Here is an 18,602-nt window from a genome sequence, read left to right on the forward strand (position 1 = left end):
AACATGTTCATGTGACTCTTTCATCAGTTCAGCACCAACACTTGAGAAAAATCATAACACATGTATGTCAGGCAGGCATTATTTTTGAACAGTCAAGTGATCTTACTGTCTTAGATGTTTGTCATTACCTCTATGAAAAAAGTAGTCATTGCTTCAGGTCAGCTTCCTCTGCCTTCCAAGCTTAAAGGTATTAACCTAAATCACTAATGCCCCCAGGGTGTCAGGTAAGAACACCCTCACTCACTTTCCACTAGACAACAAAAACAGTGTGCAAGTAGAAATTATTAAATAACAGAATTCCTCAGCATATCCAAAGCTTTTCAATTTTTTTTTTGGTTCAATTTTTTTTGTTCAATTTCAATTGTTTGCATGCATCTTCTTTAAGGAATGAAGACAACATGGAGCTGCAAAAAGTGAAACCAATAACCCTGTTAACTAACAGTAACAGGCTTACAAATCACCCACTAACAAACAAAACCCTCAATCAATCAAATACATTTGCATTCAATTTCTCCCTCCCTGCTCTACCCTCCTGTACAGGACTCGAGCAAGATCAGCCCTGCTCCTGGTCTGAAAAAACAGAACAAAGCTGAAGGTAACTCAGCATTTCCCACTTACCACCAAATTCTGATGAGATATGATTGTCTCCTTGCATCTTGTTAATAAAAACTAATGATATGAATAGGAATCTCTTTCAGGAAGAAAATTAGCTGACTTCCTCTCTGAGTTGGGCAAATTATTTAGAGACATACTAAAGTGAGACTCTGTGGAACAGGATTTACCATGCATCAGCTTGTCCAAGGCAAATGTTCACAGTCCACAAACTGTCAGTCAACAGCAAACATGTGACAATATAGTGCATTCCCTTATCAGTATCCAAGACAAAAGTGATTTAGTATTTAATCATACCCCATATGCACACAAATCCTACAGCTACATCATTATTTGTTTGGGTCCTTGTTTAGAAAAAAAAAGGGTAAGAACAATTTCAACTCCCAGACTATTTTACTTCTGCTAGTAGAGGAGCAACAAATTGCTGCAAACACTATGTAAGCAAATGGGAGATGAGATGTGTAACAGCCTCATCTCTGTGTATCAGACACAGATATAGTGCCAGATCAGCACACACCATGCTTGTCATCCCATGCTGCATTCCCACCCATCTGCAGTGTTGCATAACACTGAACACAAGTAAGACCAAAAGAGTTTATGATATATTCAACAGATCTGACACTTACATAAGATTCTCCTCCATTAATCAGTGAAAAGCAATGTATAGATAAGAACAGAGAAACTGTTCTTCCCACACTTAGAATAACTAATTCAGTCACCTTGGTAACATCTGTTCTAGCAGACAGAATCTTTCTCAATGTGTTGTTTAGCCTCTGAATTTTGGTTTCTTTGTCCTCAGACTCTTCTTGCTTTTGCATGCAGTCCAGCTGCTCTTCCTTACCAATCTCCACCAAGGCAGGCTGACATGGCTCATCCAGAACAACTTCAAACTTCTTCATGAATTTAAAGAGAGTTCTAATTACCAAATGAAAGCAAAAAATTACTGGGTTTTGTAATCCTGGAAATCTCTCAGTTGCTGGAAATAAATGTTTTCACTGTGTTATGAGCAGAAGAAACATTTCTGCATTCAAATGTAACATCATAGGGAAATAATCTAGACAGAAGGTTTCAAAAAGGGGAGCTTTATTTTAAGTTCTGACTTACCTGCGTATTTTTTCAACTGATTGCTTTATAGCCCAGAAGCTGACATCATTCCACCTGGAAATCTTCACAAATTCCTATTAGGAAAATAAATAATCAATGAGATTACTTATGTAAATGAAATGAACTATTTTCACATCAAAGATGATCTTTAAATCTTATCAGCTATGATGACCTGGTAGCCTTAAAATGCCAAACATTTTAGTAAGTAAGCAAATTATTGCACAGGCATCTTATTAACATATTTGCACTGCATAAAAACTGCTGCATGGCCAGATGTTGTGAAATGAACAGGGGCTTCAACCCTGGGTAGAAACCTTCATGGATAAATGGGACTGATCAAGCATTAAAGCTTTTAATCAAACCCTCCCCCACCTCAAGAATTAATTCTTGCCAAAGAAGATGCTTAGTAGGGATTTCAGTGACCAACAGAACTATTATAGACAAATTCAGATAGTATCTGCTCCACTGTTCCTTTGGTTAGACTGATACATTGTCTGAGCCAAGTCTCCTTTTACCTTAAGTTCCTTTTCTATGGGCTGACGAAGTTCAGTGATTTTGGCCTCAACACACTCTGAAAACTGCTTATAGTAATTGTACAGATTCCACAGGATGCTACACAGAACATCTAGAAGGGAGAAGGGACAGACAATAACAATAATAATCATCATCATCCTTCTTTTACAAGAGGGCATTTTTCAGTAATTACAATAAATACACCCCAGTTCCTTTTGGAAGCTTAGCAACACTGAAAGATGGGGTAAATTGACCAGCAGGAAAACAGTAAAAACAGCTCTATTGGCTTGTGTTCTATGTATGAGCTCAGTGACCTGTCTGGAAAGTCTGGAGCACCTGATGGCTGAATACTGGGATGCTGCATAGGTAACTCATCAGAGGTGATGCTAACAACTTACCCCTTTCTGCTCCTTGAGGCATCAGCAAGACATGGCAGTGGAAGACCAGCAGTGTTTGGAGCCGTGCCTGAAACTCTCCCAGAGTAGAGCCTTCAATGAAAGCCTGCAATGTGCTGACCAGAGTTTTCAGATCCATTTGCTCAGTTCCTGAACATTGCACCGAAAATTCAGAAAGAGAGAGAAAACAAAAAAAACCCTTAAAATATCTACTTGAAAATTGTTGTCTGGTCTTTATAACTTTCAATTGAATATTGACTCTCAATTAGGAAAAGTTCAAAACAAAACAGGAAATGGGCAGAGAGGGGAAGAATTCTGATTTAATAAGTAAAACTAACAGATGAGACGCTGGAAGAAAGAAAAGGGAGCAAGAAGCAGCATTAAGACAGTGACTGAGCAGGTCACTTATATGTTGAATTTCAGAATCCATTGAGTATTTACAGCATACTTGCTATTCCCTATGAATGAATGGCTTTTTCAGTAAAGATAAGCAACAGCACAAGTAAGTCACTGCCAGTTCCTTAATTCCTCAAAGCCATGAGGACAGAAATAGAGCAGAAGAATGTGGTAGAGAATACAGTGTCTTTAGGGTATTATCTGTGGAAGAAGGCATGTTGTCCTCTTAGAGATGTAATAAAACTGAAGGATCTGAAGCTCATCAAGTGCATTAAGTAGTCATGAGATTGGAAACTTGGCCTCAAACCAGGATACTGCTTTCATCTTTACAATTCCATTAAATTTGGGGGAGGCAAGGTGCTGCCCCTCATTCCCCTATTTTATGTAACATGAACACGCGCAGACAGATTTGCTAAGAACAGTATGTACCAAAATCTACTTTAAGAATTCTTTAGGATTTATACAGAATGTATAAAGGTGCCTTTTCCAGTTGCAGATGGAGGCCTCCTACCCTCCAAATCTGTTTGAAATGTTTGTATATGCATGATATACAGCTATCACATTTGTACTTTCTTTTAGATGCTTTTTACAGACATCTTTTCTTTACATCACAACACAGGCCCTATGAGCCACAAGTACTTTCACAAATATATACAAAGTTCTCTCCATATGGAAAACCCTACACAGTCACGGAATTTACTGTAGGGCAAAGAACTATACCTGAAAGTGCATTGTCAAATTCTGGCATTTAGGATCTTAATCATACATCCTTAGTAATTACTAGAATAAATTACATTTGTTTTAAGGCCAGCACTTACCTTCTATGTTTGCCTCTGTCTGCTCTTGAACATACTTCTCAATCATCTGATAGATTGAGAACCAGCGCTTTGTGGATTTCTCCACATGCTGCTTCATAATATTGTCCAAACTTACAGACCAGCAACTAGAAACAATAAGAGAGAGATAAATCAAAACTATAATGGATACTTTGGGTTCAAAACAACAAAAATTTGTTTCCTGTTTCTATTAAACTAATGGAAAAATTTGCAGGATGAAAGAATCTGTACAATAAGCCTAATATACACAATCAACTTCTCAGGATCATTGCTTTGGTACCAGTATTAAATATGAGAGAAGAAAAAAAGAGAGGGTAAAGCAAAATCCATCAGAGGCAGGTTTAATAGTTTATTTTCTCAGAAACTGAGGTAGACTTGTGGAATCCCTGGTTGTGACACACTGTGGCTATAAAAATTTCACGTGGTCTTAAACGGGAGACTGGACAATAATTTTTAAGGACAATTTAATGATGGTTATTAAACAGACAAAACCCTGCAGGCTCAGGAAACATTTGGATGAAAACAGGAGAGCACTGGTAAAATATTGTTTCTACTTCTCCTGAGGCAAATATGTAGAGTCACCACAGCCTGGACACTCATTCTGATCCACTGCAGCTCCTCATTGGTGGTCTCTTTCCCTCACATATTTTCACCACAGCAGACACACAGAAGCATGTTCCAAAATTAAGGCAATTCTGCATTAATGTGCCTCCTTGTGGAGATGAAAGCTTGCAGATGGAAGTATCTAAGGAAAAGCAGCATGGAAGGACAATCCTTACTTCAACTCCAGCCTGCGCCACTGAATGATCAGCTGTGTGACCAGATCCAGGTGCTTCCGCAGGGACAAGGCCCGACTGGCGTTCTCCTCCCAGTCCTAGAAAAGAAAAGTTCACCTTCACACAAAGGCAGAAATGAGTCACTGCCTGGCAAAACTCATTGCATTATTCTGGATTACTGGGTTCTTGCTCTTTAAACTTTCAGCATGGAGCAAGTTCACTTCCTCAGATCCTGACAAGCAGACAGCTTTCATGTACTGTGTTTGTCACATGGTACCAAATATAGGTAAGGAAACATAAAATAAAAAAATTAACTTTATCTTAGACTTTTTCTTACCTGTGCCTTTGCAAGAAGAATTTCCAAGCCATTCAGAAACTTTGAGAGAGGACTAGAAAGTGGAAAACTCCGGATTCTGTCCATCACAACTAACAGCTGCAGAACAAAACCAAAAACATTCAGTAGCTGCACTTCAACAGAAGAAGCCATGAAATTCAGTTAATTTCTATGAGCATAACTGACCCTCACAAGGGGTAAGAATTTTTTTTCTTTTATACACATTTTTAAACTGTTTTCTCAATTTAGTATATCACTAGGAGTTCAGTAAGGCCAATGCACTTGGGGAAGGCAGCACAAATTACCTAAGGCAAAGAGCTCATCTGGAATCTGAGTTTCTACATTACCCCACAAAATGTAACCTGAAGACAACATAGATGCTGTAAGAGGGACTAAAAATAATTATTCTAAAGCATTATGAAGAAAGAGAAGAAAACTGAGTCGAAGCAGCAAGACCTCAGGGATCTTTGAGCTATGGCAGACTGAAGACTGTTTAAAACTCTAAGTTCAGACTTGGCAGAATTCCACTTAACATTTCATGATTAAAATATAACAATTATAATACATACAGCAACACCCATACCTCTTATGAATAAACAGGTATGACTTCAAAACATCTGCATGAGCATTACAACATCTGTGCAAGCATATCAATGTGCATGCACATGTCTATGCATATCTATACACATATTCACACATTAATGCAATCCTAAAATGTTCCGGTTTCCCCCAAGTATTTGTTGAGGTGTTTTTACCTGCACAAGTACAGGATGCTCTGGCCATTCCTGCAGTAGCCCATTTATTTCTTTAGCAAAATTGTCAAGTACAGGTTGGCACTGTCGGACTTGCTGAATATTGGGATGCTGATAGAAGTCATAAGGGCCATCTTGCTGCAGCACAAGATCCGAAGTCCCTTCCTCAAAAAAGGTATTGTGGAGAAGAGTGCTCAGCAGAAGTTGGCTTCCCAAAAGACTGTCATTCATTTCAGCACCTAGGAAGCAAGTAAGGAAGACATCACACATGCTATTGGTTCTTTTCTCAGTTGAACAGATAAAGTTAGGGGTTTTTTTCCCCTGTAACCCAAGCCTTAGCATGTAATCTTTTACAAGGATATAAGACTATACCACTGGAACAATGAGATGGAGTACGGAACACGAGACATACTTAGAGTTTATATTCTCTATTCTATCAGACTTTTCTATTAAAGTACAAGGAGTGTTATAAAGGCAGGCTGTAATCCTGTCAGAAGAACAGATTGTCTGTATATAATTTAACATCAAGGAGATACTACTATAAAGCAAGGCTCAGTGGAAAAGTAATCCAACACAAAAAAGTAATCCCACATACATTATGGCTCAGGTTCAAACACAAACATAAGGTACTGTAGAAACAACAGCCCTTATCTGCTTCATCTTAATTGCACACACACCTAGATCAGAACTGAAATACATAGCTGTGCTTTAACAAGTGATGATTCTGAGCTCTCACACATTGTTTAAAAAATTTATACATCAAGTTTTTGCAAATTCAGGGTGGAAAAAACCCTATGATACCTTTTTTCTTTTTACTTTATATACATAAGCTAAATTTAAAACAATTATTTAATGAACTTCACTGCAAAATTTACTTCTGAAAAATTTCTACAAGTGCTTTATCTTCCACAGGACTATGCAGATCCTAAGATCAAAATTTCACTCAGTAGTCAATACATTTTTAAACTCTGTTGGTCTTCTATATTACCAAATGGAATTAAAAAATGCATAAAAGAATAAAAAAAAAATCAAAGTATGCCATTCTGAACATGAGACAAATTCTCTGGAAAAAGAATTTTCTGTTTTTTGCATTTTCCCCATAATAGGTGTATTTTGTGACCTGTAATGTGATTATTTTGAAACAGATCTTTACAAATCTAAACCAGCATATATGAAATACTACTAGCAGTCTTACCTATTAAAGGATAGAATTGTGACACCAAGCATGCACCAGTCTGATAGCAGGAAATAAATGTACTGAAATAATGCTTGGCTTGATGAGAAGGCAGACTCTGTTGATACCACAGGGATCGAGCAAAGTTTAAGCACAACTGCTGATGAACCTTCATTACTGTTTGCATGGAGCTCTTGGACAAAAGGGCTCTATCAACTTCCAGCTGATCTTCCACTGGATCCTCAGTTTCCATTTTTTCTTCTAGGCTTGGCTGAGCTGTGATATCTTCAAAGTCCTGCAAATTACATGATAATCAAAAGTAAATTTTGATTTCTTCTTTTAACACGTCCTCTCCCTACCTCCTCTTTTGCTTTTTTTGGCATTGCAGTGACATGCTAATGATTTGCAGCTGGCACCATACAGACAGACTGCCGGTCTGAAACTGTACACAGGTGTACAGAACATTTCAGGGTGTAACTACAGCAGGCAGGAGTGCAGTGCAGTGAACCCTGGGCTGCTGCCAACTAAACCTCTTTGCAGAAAAAGCAGCAGCAGCTGTGTCTGCTGATAAACCACCTCAACACTGCGTGGTTGCTTGAGGAACTGAACCATTCTGTCCCAGATGCTTTATTTAATCAAGGAGATCAGCCTTCTCCATACATAACAGAACCTCAGATGACCTTACTTGCTAAACAAACAAAATTCCAGCTTTTTACAAGTAACTGTATTATCCTTCAGTTATATAATTTGGGATTTTTCACCCAAACCACAGTACAGTTCAAGCCTGGAAATTAATCCCAAAAACATTTTTCAACCAGAAGGTGAAATACACCACAAGTACATAACTGAATACCTATCAAAATCTACCCCAATTTGGCTTTTGGTTAAAGGAAAAACTGGTTCATTCCCCATGTCATTTACAGCACTTATTTTCAGGAGCAACTTCTGATGTAATTTTTGTGTTTCTTAACAGAGTTACAGCTATTACCTTTTCATGAAAAGGAAATCTCCTCCTGAACTCTTCTTCTTCCTCTTCCTCCTCGCTCCGTCCCTTCCCGTGGCTTTTACTCCTGTACCTGTACAGGCTGTGTTCCATTGCCTCCTGCTCCTGGGCACGGCGCTCCTGCTCGTCCCACTCGTTCACAATTGCCTAAGGAAACACAAAGCGAGATGCTTCTACATGAGTTAACATTTAACATCATCCCTTACTCCATCAATGGGACAGCATCTATTTTGCTGGGCTCTTCCCTCCTCTGTGGTCTACAAAAAATCAAAGAAATCAAAGCCATCTAACATTTGTGAGTTACCCTCTTAACAAGCAAATGAGGAAAATGTAAAGACAATACACAACAGAGTACTTGACCAAGTTCTGATCTCCTTTCTTAAACATTTAATAAAGAAACTCTCCACAAAGTTACCACTGGGGTGCATTTTTTTGTGTGTGTCCACCTTTGGGTTTTGTTGCTTGGGGCTTTTCTTACATAAATAAAATCTTTACTAATTATTACAGGCTATTGTTTTATGCCTTGATAAATTCAAACAAGTTAATCTAGTATACTAGATTATCTTTTACAATTAATTGGGAAAATATTAGAAGATTTTAAAGAACATCATACTAATAATTATCAAGATATGGACTTCTAAAGATCATCTAATCCAACCCCTCTGCCATGGGCAGGGACATCCTCCACTAGACCAGGTTGCTCAAAGTCTCATCCAATCACTTACAAACACTTTCAGGGTTTGTAAGTGATTCAACTTCTATGGACAACCAGTTCCTGTGTCTCACCATGCACATTTCAAAACAATTATTTTCATAACCGATCTAGATTTACTTTCTTTCAGTTTAAAACTCTTATGCCCTGTTCTACAAGCCTTGGTAAAAAGTTTCCTTCCCTCCTTTTTATAAACTGAAAAGCCACAACAAGGTCTCCTCAGAGACACGTCTTCCCCCAGTGGAACAACCCCAGCTTTGTCAGCCTTTCTTCACAGGAGGGGTGCTCCAGTCCCCTGACGATTCCTGTGGCCCTCCTCTGGAGCTGTTTTTGCAGATCCATGTCTTGCACAGGGGACAAGTTCAGAGCAAGACTCCCAGCCATGGGCATCCAGAGCTTACCCGACACAAATGTCTGAAGAGCTGCAGAGATTTCGGGTCCATCTCTCCTCTGGACAGTACATGGCATCGAAGGTGCAACAAAGCATTCACCAGGAGCTGCTCCAGAGTTGGGGAAGGCTGCTCAGCTCCCTCAGATCCTCCCTCAGAGTGCTTCAGAGAGAACTTTTTAAGCCCATTCAGTACCCCAACTGAATTCACTGAGCATACAATTTCTGCCCGAGCAAAGTAAGTGGGGAAGGCCCGGCCAACAGAAGGAAATGCCAGCAGAGAAGTGAGGAGGTTGCTGAGATCAGCCGGGCACACCGAGCTCTGCAGCGCTGCGCTCGCTTCAGAAGCCACCAAGCGCATGCCGTGCTGCAGCTGCACGATGGCAGCCTGCAGGGGAACGATGGCATCAGGGAACGCTGCATACTCCTCCGCCAGGCGTTTCCTGAACTGATGGTGGGACTGCTGCCACGATGCCTCTTCATTTAACAGGTTCTGCACAGCCTGCAGTGATTTAGGTCTCTCTCCGCGGAGGAACTGCAGGAGGCGGGCGAGAAGGTCTTGGACCGAGGAAACGCGTGCTATGCTGCTGATGTACTGGTGAGCCTCCTGGTACAAGCAATCATACAGAGGAGCTGCAGGCCTGAAGGCCTTCCTCCTAGAGAGACTGCTTATTTGTTCCTTCAACCTTTGCATTCTTTCATGCAACAGCCTGTTGTTAAAAAATAACATTGACCAGTTTACACATGGGAATATTTTTCATACGAACTTGTTTAAATAGATCTAACATAGCAGTTAGACACGGGAAAAGAATATTCAGAAAAAACTCTGCTATTTTGTGTGAAACAACAAATGAGGAAAAAAAAAGGTACAGCCATTTAGCCCACACATGCAGATTTCTTCTCTCCTTGCCACTTCAACAAACTTTAAGTACTTTTTTCTTGCTACCTGACAGCTCTGTGAGCATTAAAAAAAAAAATTACCACAAGCAATTGGTAAAACTCAGCCATTCAGAACCTGCTTTCAATTATTATCATCTCTTTAAGCAGTAGTATGGAACTACCAGAGCATCTTTATGTATAATAATGAAATAAAAAAATTCCTATTGAAAGTGGAAAATAAGGAATAATAGACAGTTTTTATCTTCATGTACACAGAACACTTCTGGAAGGCTGCAGAAAGGAGAAAGCTCTCTTGGCTTAAAATTTCCTCAAGTTCCTCTGATAAAAAAGAACTACAAAAAGCCCCAAACAAAATAACAGTGGCTACAGATTCTAATATCAACAGTGTATTCTACTCTGCGTGGTAAGAAATTTAATTCATCCACTGCAACACAGGCAAAGGCTATTGCTAAAATACACATATGTAGATTTTTTCCCCAGTAATATCAGCTGAAGAACTTTGCAAAATAGCACTGGCACATATAATGGCCTTGAGAAATTACAGTGATAGATAATTCATCTCCCTTCAACTGATTGACAATATTGTCACATTTTAAGGAAAGTACTGTAATTTAAATGTATGGCACTGTTTTTATTTCTGGGCATGGTTTCAACTCATCAATATATGATGGCTACTGCTTTAATTGTTCTATTCTCAGCAGTACAAAGCGTACAGACAATTCCTTACTGCAAGTAAGGAGCACAGCTGCTTCTTCTCTACCACCTCAACAAGTACATTGATACTTTAAAACCAGCAACTCTAGTTTCTACAGAAGGAAAGAAAAATTGTAAAGCTTCAGAGCCTGAGCACACAAAGATGACACGACCACTCTCAAAGAGAGGTTCAGTGCCTGGGTATTACCTGATATGGGGATGAACATAGTTGCTGACTGTTTCATCTTCAATACTTTTTCCTGTATGCAGCTGACATGAAAAATCATGTGTTTTCCATTCACACTCCAGCTGGTATAACTACAAAGGAAAGAATAAGCCTTTCACAGCTGTTCTTATTTTAGTAACCAAGGAGGTACATCAACTTCTTGGACATTAGAAGTTCTAACTGTACAGTTTAAAAATCATGACCAAGCCAAACTCCTCTGCATTGATTTTATACATAACAAAGGTAAAAGCCAACTTGGCTTCATACTCACCTCTTCTTTTGAGTACTTGAGCTTGTATTCTCTTTTAACAGCTGGATCAAACCTGGTCTGTGGAATCCACATCTGGATCTGCACCAAGCCAATGTTCACCCAGAGGCTTCCTCGCCAAGCTGTCTCTGGTAACTCCTGAAGCCCTTCCCCATAGAACTGATGCAAGCAAGTGAGCAGAAGGAACAGGAATTCTTTAGGAAGTAATTCCTGATCAGTGATGATTTCAAGTATCTTGAGAAGGTACTCATATGCAACAGGATCCTTGAGGTAGAGCTTCTCACAGCACTCCAAAAATTCTTCTTGCAGATCCACTGGAATCAGATCTACCAGGGCAGAGAGCAGTCTGCCTAGCATTATTCCTTGCAGTCTAGCATCTGTGTGTCTGGAGAAAAAGGAATGAGAAAACATTTACACACAGTAAGCAACCTTCTGTAACAGGCTTGATTTAAACAACAGATACGTGGAAGAGAGGTCTTAATACCTAAAATCTGCTATTGAAGAGACAGCCAGGTTGGTCCACAGCGCTGTGCTGACTTTGTGAAGCTGCTGTGCTCTCTCCATCCATTCTCCCAGTGTTACATGGGATGATGACAAGACAGGAAGCCCACTCACATCCCACTGGCTTGTCTTGCTGCTGCTAGTTAGAATTTCAAAGAAGCACTTTGAGAAAACAGCTCGGGTCAAAATGCCTGGGCCCTGAATCAAGAGATTAAGAGTTAGATCATTCAGGTTCAACTTGCTCTGACTGTGCTACAACTTACAATATTGCTTTAGAAAACTTGAATTAGTCAACAAGAGCATTCAGCCTAGAATTTGATTAGGTCAGAAGAGACAAACCTTCATAGAATGGTTCACATGGGATTTAGAGAAGTTGTTTTCCTCTGCCGCAGGCAGTGGCCTCCAAGTCAACCAGTAATCTGGGTCTGTGGTGAAAGTACTGCTCCAAAAGGATGCTAACACAGCATTAACTAGCTGAGATGACAGAAGAGACATTTCTTCAGGGGAGATCTAAGGAGAAACAAAAACCTAAAGGTGAGAATAATGTACAGGGAGCAGAAGAGAATTAAGCACACACGTACAAAGAAAGTATGATTCTGTTTTTCAGCAGGGATAGCACAAGATACTCTCCAAGATCCTTTCAAATTCACATAGCATTTGCTTGCATCTCCTCAATGAAGAGTAAACTTCCTGAGGTCAGCCCTGCCTCCTGTCTGTGAAATATGCAGCCTGTTCACAGAGTAAGTTGTTAGAATACAGCCTGTAGTCCATGACTGTGCAACCTTTTGTTACAATACACAAGGATGCAGAGGCATGAAACATGTAAAGCCATCCAACACTCTGCTCTGAAGCATTTAAGGTGAACTTGTGTTTTACTGTGCTTTGTGGGAACACAACCACTGTATCATAAATATTAAGCAGAGTTATTAAATGTTCTACAGAAAAACGTATAAAGTAGCTTTATCAGTCTGTTTGATTTGCAACAGAACTAAAAAATTTTAGAGGCATGAGAATAGAGGAAAGCATTTTTTGGCATAGAATTACTTTGAATATATAGATACAACCAGGCTGGCCCCTGACATCTAAACGATTTCCCATTAGGTCACAGATGGATGTATGTAACAATATTACCAAACAAAATAATACAAAACTATTTTATTTGAGATTTTGTTGTATTTTATCTTTCAAAATCGTGTTTTAATTGCATTTTCTCAATGCTTGCAGTTAATAATCTTTCTCGTTAAAAGAAGGAACAGCTTTTGTGAGGCAGACAGAAAAAGTGCATGTCAAAAATCTCAGTTATATATATGTTTTGAAGAACCTTTGAAAATTTCAGGAAGATTAATTAAACTAAAGATCTGATTAAATTAAAATAAAATTTGTTCTTACTTCATTCAGGTGTAACAAGTGCCACAGTCCAGAGAGCTGGTGAGAAGCAGCTGGTGTCAGCTTCAGAGAAAAAGCTATCAACTGAGCTACATCTGAACAGATGCTAAAGTCTTGACTGCAGTTCTTCCTGTAGCAGGTAAGAAAAAATATAACCTAAGCAGTGCTTAAGCAAGGCACATGAAATTAATCACTTGGATGTTGGAATACAAACCATCAGAGTTCCAACACTAGGATAGTAAAACAAATTAAGAATGGCAAGCAAAGTCACCAAAAGGTTAAAATGACAGAGTTCCAAATGTTAGGGAAGAACAAGCACTCAAATAATACTCAAAACACTTAAATACTTCTAACAAAATCTAAACACAAGAAAAAGGGAGGAAAATGTAATCTCTAGCTAGAAGCTCCATGTTGAGCAAAACATACAAAATGTTTGGGGACAATGGTTTGGGGACAAACCATTTTCTAGCTTTACAGCTTTTGTGAAAAGTCAGAACTTTGCTGAATTCAAGAGTGAACCAGTGGTTCTAGGAGTCTCATTACATAAAAAATTACTTTCACTGAAATCCATAAATGAATAGCTTTTTTTTCAGGAATGGTAAACCAGACTAAAAATAAATACACTTGGCCCCTTAAAACAACACTAACACTTCTTAAATTAATAATGTTATTTAAAACTATGATTCTATGTGTGTATAGTTTACACAAAAGGAAGCATGCATGTTAGTCTACTTCCTTCATCTGCAGGTCTAATTCAGTCTTTCTGCAGTAGCCCCCAGCAGTACAGTATAAACACCTTCTGTTGATTCCTGATACACATATATTTGTGTGCTGCATAGATATATATGCATATACACACAGATGTATATCAATTACAAACACACAGGTTTATATGCACATGTAAAGCACCAAAGTTACAGCTTCTAGCTAGGGATTTGGAATATCATGAAAGGAATACAGGAGAGTTCTTTCTCCAAACTTTTTCTTACCTTCTTGCACAAGCCTTGGCCACATAATCTGCTGTTAGTTTGTACTGCCAGAGCATCCCCATGTATTCCATTGCAGGCCACAGCTGAACCTGACTGCAGAGCTGGCCCAGCAGGGCAGGGTCTAACTGGTTGGAAATGGTGTCTTCAGGAAGCCTTTCTTCTGAATAACTGTATTTGACTCCTTCTGCTTTCAGCTGTGAATGCACAGCTTTCAAAAACAGCTGTAGCTGACCTGTTTGACAGAATAAAAGAGGCACATAAATGTGCATACTATGTTTCTTGTCAGTGAACGTTTAATATCCTTTCCATCAGTGTACAAAAGAATGGAGATGGCAGAAATCATCCTGCTGGGCTCTTCACAAGTGTTACCTACCCAGACTAACATCTTCTAAATGACTGGCTCTTATTATCAGGCCATCAGCTTGCAGCAATGCTTTCTTCATCTTCACTCCTGTGGTAGCAATTTTCACACAGCACATTTTTTCCTGCCATCTACTGTCTCCACAGGCCAATCTTAGCTCCAGGATGTTCAGTGGTTTGCTGAGAGCTTTTAACTGAGAAAAGCATTCCATGCCCAGTTTATCCTGGAAACACAAGAAGGACAATTTGTTTCAGCAGTGCTAACAAAGCAACAAACAAGATTTGTAACTGCAGACAAAAATAAGATTTCAAATTCACATGCACACAACTAAAGTCTAAGTATACATAAACAGCCTGCAACAACAGCCTAAAAATCATCTTTTAGTAGCCTGACTCAATACAGCAAGAAGACAGAAATTGAAACAGGTGGCTACAATTCCTCCTTGTCAAGTTAGGGCTTTTTCCCCTTCATGAAGAACCTACATAGATAATGCAGACAAATAGTACTTCAACTGGGCAATTTACCTAAATCAAGGGCAATAAATACACAAAATACTAAAAAAATACCAGGAATTACAGTCACTTACAAGAAATTATAGTTTACACCTGCAATTTAAGTACATTTGGAGGCTTAGAATATTAGATACATTTGGATGCCTAAATACATTTGGATCTTTCCAAATCCTTAGTAAGCACTGAATGTTTTTCAGTCTCATAAAGTAACTATGTGCATTTTTTGATAGCTCAGTATTCTTGAGAGAAAAGGTCATAAAAACCCAGGTCTAAGCACTAGTGACCAACACAACTGCACATGACTACTTGTACACTCCTTTTAAACAGGGACTTGTATTCTTTAGAAAAATTATTGCAATTTTTTTTTAATTGAATTACAACAAATTCTGAAATATATGAAGAGCAAACTCCAAAACTGTCAAATTGAAGAAGCCTTGTTTTGGGAAGTCATAAGGCAGCCCCATCCTGTGCTGTATAAAAGGAAGTGCACAGGCTGTTCTAAATACACCTATGTTCACTAAATCAGCAAGTGGCATATTGTTATTCACAAGCCCCCAAAACACAGCAAAGAGTAATATTTTTATGGTTAGGTACCTCTTTCTATTAAGTAAATATTTTCTATACACAGCATAATAGCAGAAATGCTGTATCTGGATAACTGATATATTTCTCAGAAGATATATACATTAACATGTGCTGAAATTTTCTTTTTAATCAATATTAAAAATAGGAAAGAATTGTGTTTTCTCTGTCCTGAAAAGCAAGTTCTGTATTGCTGGAACTACAAATCCTTTGCAAACATAATATTGATACCTTAAAAGGAAGGGGTCTTCCTAGAGATTTCTGTAGTATCTTCATATTGGCTGAATTACCAGCAGGATTGACCAAGCAGTTCTGAATCTGCTGTGAAATGGATTGAATTTCCCTGGAAATCCTTGTAGAGGGAAAAATAAAGGGGAGAGACAGATGGGAGGAAAAAAAGTCCACAGTTAACAGAAATTTGAGAAACAGGCAAAAGGATGTATAAGGATGTATAAGTATTCTTTTACTAACGGGGTAAAAATTCTAGATGATCATTTGAGCAAGCAGAAGCACAGTGCTAGGAAACACAGATTTTAAAAACAAACAATGTCATTTGCATCACTAATGGAACATAACTTGGGACACTAATCTAAACAATGCTTAGCAGCTATAACACTACAGAAAAGAGTAATTATACAGCTATTTAACAGAAATCAAAAGCCACCAAACAAAGCCACTCACTTGTTCTGGTCTGACCCAACAAGCATCTGAGGAATCCTGTCAATGAGGTGTTTCATGACCCAGTGCCAGTGCAGAGCCAGGAGTGACAACCCTGGCGCATCCACGGTGACAGAGTCGGAGACGGCCCAGAGCCGGTCCCGCCACAGCGAGCAGCACAACACCTGGAACCAGCCAAGGGGGCACAGAGTTACCCCTGCCACAGCTCACACAACACTGCTCACTTCAAAGCAGGAGAAAAAGCAACACCACCTTCACTTGTGTTAACTTCACAGTCCCACAGCGTTTTGTATTTAGTGCTACACAACCAGGACTCAACTACAGGCTCTCTAAAAACACCATACCAGCAAGGGGAACTACAGCAGCCAAAACCAACCAATCCCTGCACCAAGTCCACAATGTCAAGATTTCAGCAAAATTAAAGGGAAAGGGAGAAGTGAACCACCCCTGTGACCTGCATGTCAGCTGTCTAGGTTCACACATTCTTATCACAGATAGAAATGGTTACTCTGTTTATCATCAGTGGACAGAAATAGGTACTTCTACAGCACACTTCATGCCCTCCTAAGTATTAGAGGGCACAAATACAGCCACTGAAAAAAACATGATTTTTTGCCTACTGTTAGGTATATTCTGAATACAAACAGAAGCACTGCACTTAATTTCATGGCCCCTGAAACTAAAATAGCGTTCTGCACACAATCTCATTTCACCTAATTCCCATAAATGTACTGTGCAAAGTCTACTCACATCACGTGTGTCATCATCACTTAAGGCCACCTGAGTAGACTTCACCCAGTGAAGTACAAATGCATCCCAAAGTTCAAAGAAAGCAGCAAGGTTGACCACGACTACATGAGGAAGACAGTTGTAACTCCCTGGATCTGAGGTTTGGGGAAGAGGAAAAGAAAGGCAGAGACTGAATCTTCCAGCTACATCACCTGACACATGTGGATCAATTTCTGATCACTAGAACCTCTCTAAGATTGAGAAATAAACCACAACCTGAAAAGATCCAAGAAATGAAGCAATAAAAGTAGCCCTTCATTATTTTCACAATTCTGTTACCTCTATGCATTTTATACATATATTAAAAAACCCATCATGAGGGATTCCTTGATCAATTGCTTCTATGCAGCACACTACATCACTAAATTTTACCCTTTGTTTTAGAAGTAAAACTACCTACATACATAAAACAAAAACACATCTGAAGAATTTGGTTATTCTTGTTAGCTAAAGACAGAAGACTATTCCAGTTTCTCTCCACTGTTATTCTTAAGTTCGGTTAATTAAGAGAAAAATCATACTACTGATTACCTCATAGAGGCAGGACATAAATAGATATCTTAAGTATATCTAATTTAGGAATAATGTGTTACATACCACACTAGTCCTCATTTGACTGCTTTACATTCACATATTCTTTTTTTGCACACCATGTTTTAAAGTACACATTTCATAACAATGCAAATGAACCATATTTGAAATTAACTACAGAACCAAAAGGAACAGCAAAAATCAACCCACTTTTGTGGAAATCTAGAGACATTCTTAAGGCACTGTTTCTTGGCTTCTTGCTGGCAATCAAACTCTTCTCAAGGTAACTTCTCTTTTCTCGGTCAAGAAACAACACTGCCCTGAAGTAAAAATAAAGCTGTTATCAATCCAAGTGTTTTAAACCTTGGCCTTATGAGAATGGTGAATTACAACATGGCATTTGAACTGCAAAGTGACATAATATAGTCAGTGTATTAAGGAAGAAGCATGAGGTGTAACACAACTAATTGCTTGAATATTGTTTCTGTAGAAGCAAGTTTCACAAGGAGCAGATTCCTGACTTCACCAGGAAGGAAAAACCAGTGAGCTGCTAAACAGATGCAACACCACATCCTGTAGGATATGTGAGCAGCTGCTTTCTTACACTTTAACTTCAAAATCTGTGCACTTTTTAATGTTATTAGGAAAAACTTTTTAATGTTATTAGGAAAACAAAAGCAGGATAATTAAGTTTTGTCAGAGATCTCACACACTACTGCTTCTGTCCCTTTAACGCTTTATCCCACAGTTCTGATTTTTCCTTGAAATACTGCAGCCTGTATGGAATGCTGGGAGCTCTGCTCCTATTTTAAGTGACTGTGTTTAGTAGGCATCTACAGAAAACAGAAGCAAAGAATTTAAATACCTGTACAAAAACCTCTGCTTGATATTTTAGACCACGTCTATCAAAACCTAAAATCACACTTGGCAGACATCTCAAGTGTTTACTCAGCACTGGTTACAGGCACTGGGCACTCTTTACAAGGATTTTTGTAACCCACCGATTTGCTGCAGACTTCAATAGCGTAAGAAGCTGATCTGTGCGTTCCATTTCTGTATCAAAGTTCATCGAATTTCTAATGATCTCCAAAAACTGCATATTCCATCTTGGATCCAGAGGCATCACATGTTCATCTGGAAAGGCAGACAAGACAGGACAGCAGTGAAACATCACTCAGTTCTCTTCTTGGT

General features: G+C 38.9%; 1 protein-coding gene across 4 annotated transcripts in view; it reads right to left on the reverse strand.

The window, feature by feature from the left end:
* Positions 1–18,602, reverse strand: part of MDN1 (midasin AAA ATPase 1) — a 93,934-nt gene that overhangs the window by 24,019 nt on the left and 51,313 nt on the right. For all 4 annotated transcript variants that reach the window (XM_074538501.1, XM_074538502.1, XM_074538503.1 and 1 more), the window contains exons 51-73: positions 18,413–18,545; positions 17,622–17,731; positions 16,842–16,975; positions 16,095–16,255; positions 15,645–15,765; positions 14,332–14,542; positions 13,959–14,190; positions 12,973–13,099; positions 11,923–12,093; positions 11,567–11,781; positions 11,086–11,467; positions 10,797–10,906; positions 9,009–9,705; positions 7,881–8,042; positions 6,914–7,187; positions 5,722–5,957; positions 4,970–5,065; positions 4,636–4,730; positions 3,839–3,963; positions 2,628–2,774; positions 2,232–2,341; positions 1,717–1,790; positions 1,332–1,527 (exon numbers count right to left, since the gene is read on the reverse strand). In XM_074538501.1, coding sequence (XP_074394602.1) covers positions 1,332–1,527; positions 1,717–1,790; positions 2,232–2,341; positions 2,628–2,774; positions 3,839–3,963; positions 4,636–4,730; positions 4,970–5,065; positions 5,722–5,957; positions 6,914–7,187; positions 7,881–8,042; positions 9,009–9,705; positions 10,797–10,906; positions 11,086–11,467; positions 11,567–11,781; positions 11,923–12,093; positions 12,973–13,099; positions 13,959–14,190; positions 14,332–14,542; positions 15,645–15,765; positions 16,095–16,255; positions 16,842–16,975; positions 17,622–17,731; positions 18,413–18,545 — 4,319 coding nt within the window. The remainder of the gene's footprint in view (positions 1–1,331; positions 1,528–1,716; positions 1,791–2,231; positions 2,342–2,627; positions 2,775–3,838; positions 3,964–4,635; positions 4,731–4,969; positions 5,066–5,721; positions 5,958–6,913; positions 7,188–7,880; positions 8,043–9,008; positions 9,706–10,796; positions 10,907–11,085; positions 11,468–11,566; positions 11,782–11,922; positions 12,094–12,972; positions 13,100–13,958; positions 14,191–14,331; positions 14,543–15,644; positions 15,766–16,094; positions 16,256–16,841; positions 16,976–17,621; positions 17,732–18,412; positions 18,546–18,602) is intronic.

The sequence above is a fragment of the Zonotrichia albicollis genome, chromosome 3 (assembly GCF_047830755.1).
Source record: "Zonotrichia albicollis isolate bZonAlb1 chromosome 3, bZonAlb1.hap1, whole genome shotgun sequence".
NCBI lineage: Eukaryota > Metazoa > Chordata > Aves > Passeriformes > Passerellidae > Zonotrichia > Zonotrichia albicollis.